General features: G+C 56.7%; 1 protein-coding gene across 4 annotated transcripts in view; it reads right to left on the bottom strand.

The window, feature by feature from the left end:
* Positions 1 to 5,879, bottom strand: part of LOC109524872 (scavenger receptor cysteine-rich type 1 protein M130-like) — a 28,013-nt gene that overhangs the window by 4,341 nt on the left and 17,793 nt on the right. For 2 of the 4 annotated variants that reach the window (XM_019884996.1, XM_019884995.1), the window contains 6 exons: positions 2,559 to 2,757; positions 2,120 to 2,410; positions 1,486 to 1,800; positions 1,091 to 1,375; positions 616 to 930; positions 10 to 287 (listed from right to left, as the gene is read on the bottom strand). In XM_019884996.1, coding sequence (XP_019740555.1) covers positions 10 to 287; positions 616 to 930; positions 1,091 to 1,375; positions 1,486 to 1,800; positions 2,120 to 2,410; positions 2,559 to 2,757 — 1,683 coding nt within the window. Of the gene's footprint in view, positions 1 to 9; positions 288 to 615; positions 931 to 1,090; positions 1,376 to 1,485; positions 1,801 to 2,119; positions 2,411 to 2,558; positions 2,886 to 2,970; positions 2,998 to 3,258; positions 3,528 to 5,879 lie in introns of those variants that run through there. The other 2 variants (XM_019884994.1, XM_019884993.1) reach the window with 2 other exon arrangements.

The raw sequence follows: 5,879 nt of genomic DNA on the forward strand, positions 1-5,879 counted from the left end.
GGCCACCGCCTCGGCGCGATCGTGGCCGCTTCGGACGTCCTCGCGCAGCGAGCACTGCGCGAGCGAAGTCTCCCTGCCGTTGCAGGAGACCTTGTAGCCGCCGACGTCGGCGCTTTGGCCGAACGATCCGGCCGCCTTGACGGGATCGCCGCAGTTCATCTCCCGGCACACCACCGCCGCTTCGTGCAACCCCCACTGGGCGTTGAACACCGACCACCAGTGGCCTTGGTGGTGGAACTCCACCCGGCCCGAACACTGGCCGGACCCGTTGATCAGTCTGATGTTGGCTAGAAAGAGAGAGCGAGCCCACTGGGTACGACTTGGCTGCAAAATAGCGCCGACATTGGCAACTCACACCGGCCCTGAAAGGGCCGCAGACTTTTTGGGGCGTTTACTCATGTCGGCTACAAATGTTCAAACTGACATCGTCGGGGGCAAGGGCCAAAACAAATGACCACCGTGAAGCAAAACAGACACGTCAACGTGAAGCGGGCTTGGCTTCGGGCGCCGAATTCTGGCGGAGGAGGGAGGGACGCTCAAAAGGAGCCTTTTGAGCACGGGAAGCTTTCTGGAACGCGAGTCGACAGCGGCCGGCCGAGGCCAAGACGGGCTCACCTGAGCACGTGACCGAAGCGTCCTCGCCGTGATTGCAGTTGGTATCGCCAAAGGCCGAACTCGGGCAGTCGCTCAAGGACGACTCGTTGCCCACGCATCCCACGTCGTCCAGCCAGATCGTCCCGGCGCCTTCGCCAAAATAGGCGCCCGATTTGGCCGTGATGGCCGTGCCGCACTCCATGGCCCGGCACACCACCTGAGCGTCCGCGATGTCCCACGAGTCGTCGCACACGCTCCCCCAAACGCCGTCGTGGTACAGCTCCACCCGGCCCGAGCAGCGGTCCGTGCCGTTGACCAGCCGGAGTGTGGGAGTGCCTGCGGACGGCGGTCACCCGTTACGCGCTTTGAAATGCCGCTCGGAGTCTGCGTCGACGTCTCGGAGGCGCGCGCACGCGCGCCGGAGTTTTTCATTGCTCGCACGCAAGTCTGGTGAGTCCTCCACTCGCGACTCGAAGCCCATTGCGTTTGGTCTTACCCTGGCATGAAAGCGAAAGGCCTCGGCACACCTCGGAGGTCTCCCGGACGCTGCACTGGGAGAAGGAGGCGGCACCGGTCGGGCAGGAGGCCGCGTAGCCCCTGAGCTGGCTTTCGCCAAAGTCCTCCACGGATTTGGACAGGCCTCCGCAGTTGAGCTCCCGACACACCACGTTGCCCTCCTTGGCGCCCCAGTTGTGACCGCACAGCTTGCCCCACTCGCCGTTGTGGAAGACCTCCAGGCGGCCCGAGCACGGCGTGCTCCCGTTGGTCAGTCGGAGTGTTTCTGGAGCCACGAGACGGGAAAATAGGCATTCGGAAAAGGCGACGCGCTTTGCTTTGCGGTGGCCGCGGCGTCCCGGTACTTCTGGGGGGCGGGGGGGCGCGAGTCAGCACCTGAACAGATGACGCCGGCATCCTCGTGATGGCTGCAGTCGTGCTCCCCGAATCCTCTGTGCGCGCACTCGGTGAGCGACTTCTCCTGGCCCGTGCACTCCACATCGTCCAGCCACGTTTGGCGCTCGCCGCTGCCGAAGAAGGCCTTGTACTTGACTTCCAGGGGGGCCCCGCAGCCCATCTCACGGCACACCACGCCGGCCTCCTGTATCCCCCATTTGTCGTCGCACACCGTGCCCCACTGGTCCAAGTACAAGATCTCCACTCGGCCCGCGCAGCGGTTGGTCCCGTTGACCAGACGCACCGGTTGGCTGTCTAGCCGGAGAAACGCCACGGAAGCGGTAGCCGCTGATCCAAAATGCTCTCGTGCACGCGCCGCGACCAAATGCAGCGCTACCTCGACTGAGCTGCGTCGGCCGCAAGGGACCGGGGGGGCTGGCAACGGGAAAAACCGTTGGCTCCCGAGTAAAGGCGACGCCGCATTTCTGCCCCGCCGAGGTCGGGACTGCGTTCAAACTCACGGTGACCGGTTCGGTCTTATTAGCGCCCTCTAGCGGCGGATGGCGGAATCACAGCAAACCGAGGTAGCGCTGCGCCCGGCCTCGAAACGCAACCGTCGCAACGGTGGACTTACCGTAGCAGGAAAGGGCGGCGTCGACGCAGTGCTCTCTGACGGCTTGATGCGAGCACTGCGAGATGGAGGTCTCGTTGCCCGAGCACATGGCTTTCACCGCCGAGACTTTGAGGGACCGGCCGAAATCGAGCTTGTCGGCGGACACCAGCGGTTTACCGCAGTTGATCTCCCGGCAGAGCACCTTGGCCTCGGGCAGGCCCAGCTCACCGCAAACTTTGCTCCAGTGGCCGTCCAGGTAGACCTCCAGTCGGCCGTTACACCGATTGCTTCCGTTGCTCACTCGCACGTGTTCTGCCGCCGCCGTCGTCGTTTTGGAGGAACAGAGAGAAAAGCGTGACATTCTCTGGTCCGTCATATCGATTCATGTTAAATGGAAAGCACTTTAATGGTTCACCCAAGGCAAATGTACCCCCCCCCGCAAAAAAGAGGCCAGTCTTACCCGAGCAAACCACCCCGGCATCTTCGTTGTGACCGCAGTTGTTGTCGCCTAAGGGCCTGTGCGGACACTTGAGGATGGAGAGCTCGTTTCCGGCGCACTGCACGTCATCCAGCCAGATTTGTTCGCGGGCGCGGCCGAAGTGGACTTCGGCTTTGCGGATGGCCAGCGCCGAACCGCACTCCAGCTCGCGGCACACCACCTGGGCGTCGGTGAGGTCCCAGTGGTCGTCGCACACCGTGCCCCAGGTGCCGCTATGGAGGACCTCCACGCGGCCGGAGCAACGTAACGACGCGTGGCCCGCCAGCCTCACGTCGCCGCCGTAGCATTCTGGGAAGTCAAAGTTGCTCAACTCAACTCTCCACTCGAGTGCGTTTCTCGAGGGTACTTTTTTACGATGAAGGCAAATACTGACCTGTCCACACCAAGAGATGTAGAAAACCTGAGGCAGAAACGAATTACAAACGGTGAGATTTGATTGATCGTTGATGCCGCTTTGAACATTTTCAACTTCGGCTACACCCGCTGAAGATGACGACGCACAAGTAAAATTCCTCAACTCGACTGTTTTTTGCATTGAACGAGTCATCACTCTGTTATTGAACCTGTTTTTGTTGCCCACAAAAATGTTTCCCTTCCAAGATTTTGACGTCGATTCTCGGACGCCTCGTTAAGCAGATGGCGAGAGAGGCAAAACACTCACCTACTGTCAGATAAAGAAGTTTCCCGTCACAAATGGAGATCATAATTCAGCGTCGTCGATAGCCTGCCACGATTCAGCCAGAAATTGTGACGCGTGACTGCCAAGATAAGTGCGATTTGTGCAAAGTCAAAAGTGGAAAGCAGACCCCGTTGAGCCCAATCCTTTGCGGGACAGGCGCCGCACAGAAACATGCAAAATGTGGACTCGGACCGCAAAAGCGTGTTGACATTTGGATCAATCATTAAAGGTGAACCATGACAGTTTTTTGTTTGTTTTTTTTTTTTGGGGGGGGTCCCAATATGTGCACCAGTGGATGGAGAACCGCCAAGTGTCATCCTCACCGTAGTTTCTACTGCCTTGCAAATTTTCAGACGTGTTCTTGGAAAACTCAAGACATTTTGTCCCGTGAAATAACAACCCCCCCCTGCATTGAAATAGCGTCTCCTTCATGGTGCTCGACGAGTATTCACTCCTCTATTGATTTGCGGGTAAATGATTGCAGAGGCGTGTTTTGATGGGAAACGCCGAGTGCCGCAGGACGAGAGGTCAGGCATCGCGCCACGCTCCTCCACTCAAAGTGCAAGCACGTTCTCTCCCAAGTCGCAAGAATGGAAGTGAGCCCATTTTGGAAAAAAAGATCACGAAAAAAACGGCGGGCACGCCCTTTCATGACGGACGGGAGGCTTTGTCACCTGAAAAAAGGCTTAAGATCGTGACATTAACATGCACTCAAGTCATCACTTTGAATCGGATGGAGTCAACGTACAGACTTTAATATTTTGCACAGTGGCAGATTGACATCTCGCCCGACAAATGTAAAAGTTGCAGTCGTCTGGCTTGGACACGATGGCGCAGCCCATGGAAAATAGGACAAGACGCGAGCAAAAACGGACACTTCCTCCGCACGCTTTGTGGCCACAACATTAGACGGCCCTCTACCGAATCGAGCGGCGTAACCAAAAATTCGGAGTACACAAACGACCGTGACAAAAAAATGAAGCGCGGCGGCTCAGCCTCAAGGTCAAGTTGCCGAATCGCAAAAGTCACAACGAGAGGAGGAAAAGTCCAGGCGACGTGAGTGGATTTGCTTCGCGTGTTGAGCTACTTGAGTGACAAAATACGAGCAACGTGTGAGCGAGGACACGGAGACCCGGGAGGTCTTACAATACCTTTTTTTTTTTTTTTTTTTTTTTTTTTCCCCAAAAGCTGACCAAAAATTCCGACACAGTGATCGGGGAGGAGGGAATGATGAATGATTCGGAACGCAGACAATGTAATTCACCTGTTGGGAATTGAGCCATTTGAACGGCGGGGAGTGCAGAAATGTTGATCCGAAAAATTCCACCCGACAGCCCGAGGCTTGGGACTTTTTGTGAGCGGCGTATGAAGCGCGCCGCGGCGAGGGACTGAGGTGTCACTGCCGTTGCCTGATGACCAGGTCAAGAATGTTCTGCGATGTTGGGAGCTGAGATTCCAACCGTGTTCTTTTTGGCCGGGTGGCTGAAAGCGAGAACTTCCTCGTGCACCCACACAAGTCGTCTGGAAACTGCGACGTTGACACTTTGACCCCCCCAAAGAAGACGTGCGCGGAGCTGACGGTGTGAGGTCCCCGTGACCCAGGGGCTCACTGGAAGCCACCGCGGCAACATTTTACTGCGACTTCGCTTTATTTGACAGTTTCCAGACCATAATAAAGTTTATTTATAGCGGACGGGTCCGAACGAAGAGGAGCAAAAGACTGTATTTCAAACACGGGACGGAGCAAAAGTGCGCATGCTGGAGCTCGTCACAGGTTGAAGAGCCCAAAAAAGGCATGAGGAGCACCGTCGGCCCTTGAGCAAGGCAGTCATCTCAGGGGGTCCGGCAGAGACGGGCTGAGCGATGCCGAGGGCGAATGTGGACGCTTCTTTGCTTGTTTTGCCGCGCGGAGAAGGCGGCTGATTTACGTCCAACTTCCACTTCAGGGTTGTTTAGCTTTCAGCCGGGATAAATCACACGCACCTCCAGTCGTCGGGATATTAAAGCCATATTTAGCCGCATATTTGAGATGACAGCTACTGGATGGAGGGCTTGAGCTCGTAAAAAACGGAGTCGCTGCCGCTGACCCCAGGAAGGGGCGAAAAGTGAAGGATGACAAAGTCAAACTTGGTCAAATTCTTCAAAGTAAAGGGCAACTCCAGGCAAACGTCGGCTTTGCGATCGTATGCTCTACGTGCCCCCACAAACAGGAAAACGGGAATTCTGATGAATATTGCATTGAAGGAAAATGAATCAAGCAGAGTAATCCACCCTGTTGCATCCCAAATTTGGCCTCTGACATTAATTGCCACCGGCTGTCAATGGAGTAACCATGACAAAAAATATGCGTCGAGGCTCACGGGTACTGGTTGAGCACGGGGCCAGCTCTCCAACGCAGAAAGCTGAAGAAATGGAAAAAGAAAATGTCCGACACCGAGAGGCGGATGAAAGTGAAGAGCAGGAAGCTGAGAGCAAGCCCGGTGCAGCCAACAGTGACGCCAGACGAGGACACTCGCCAAATGACTTCCAGACTTTTCTTTGGGGCGGCCACGTCCTCCCCGACCGCCAGAAGCTTCTACGCCGCCGCCAAAACACCCCCCACA

Source organism: Hippocampus comes, unplaced genomic scaffold, assembly GCF_001891065.2.
Source record: "Hippocampus comes isolate QL1 unplaced genomic scaffold, H_comes_QL1_v1.1 scaffold144, whole genome shotgun sequence".
In the NCBI taxonomy this organism is placed as follows: Eukaryota; Metazoa; Chordata; class Actinopteri; order Syngnathiformes; family Syngnathidae; genus Hippocampus; species Hippocampus comes.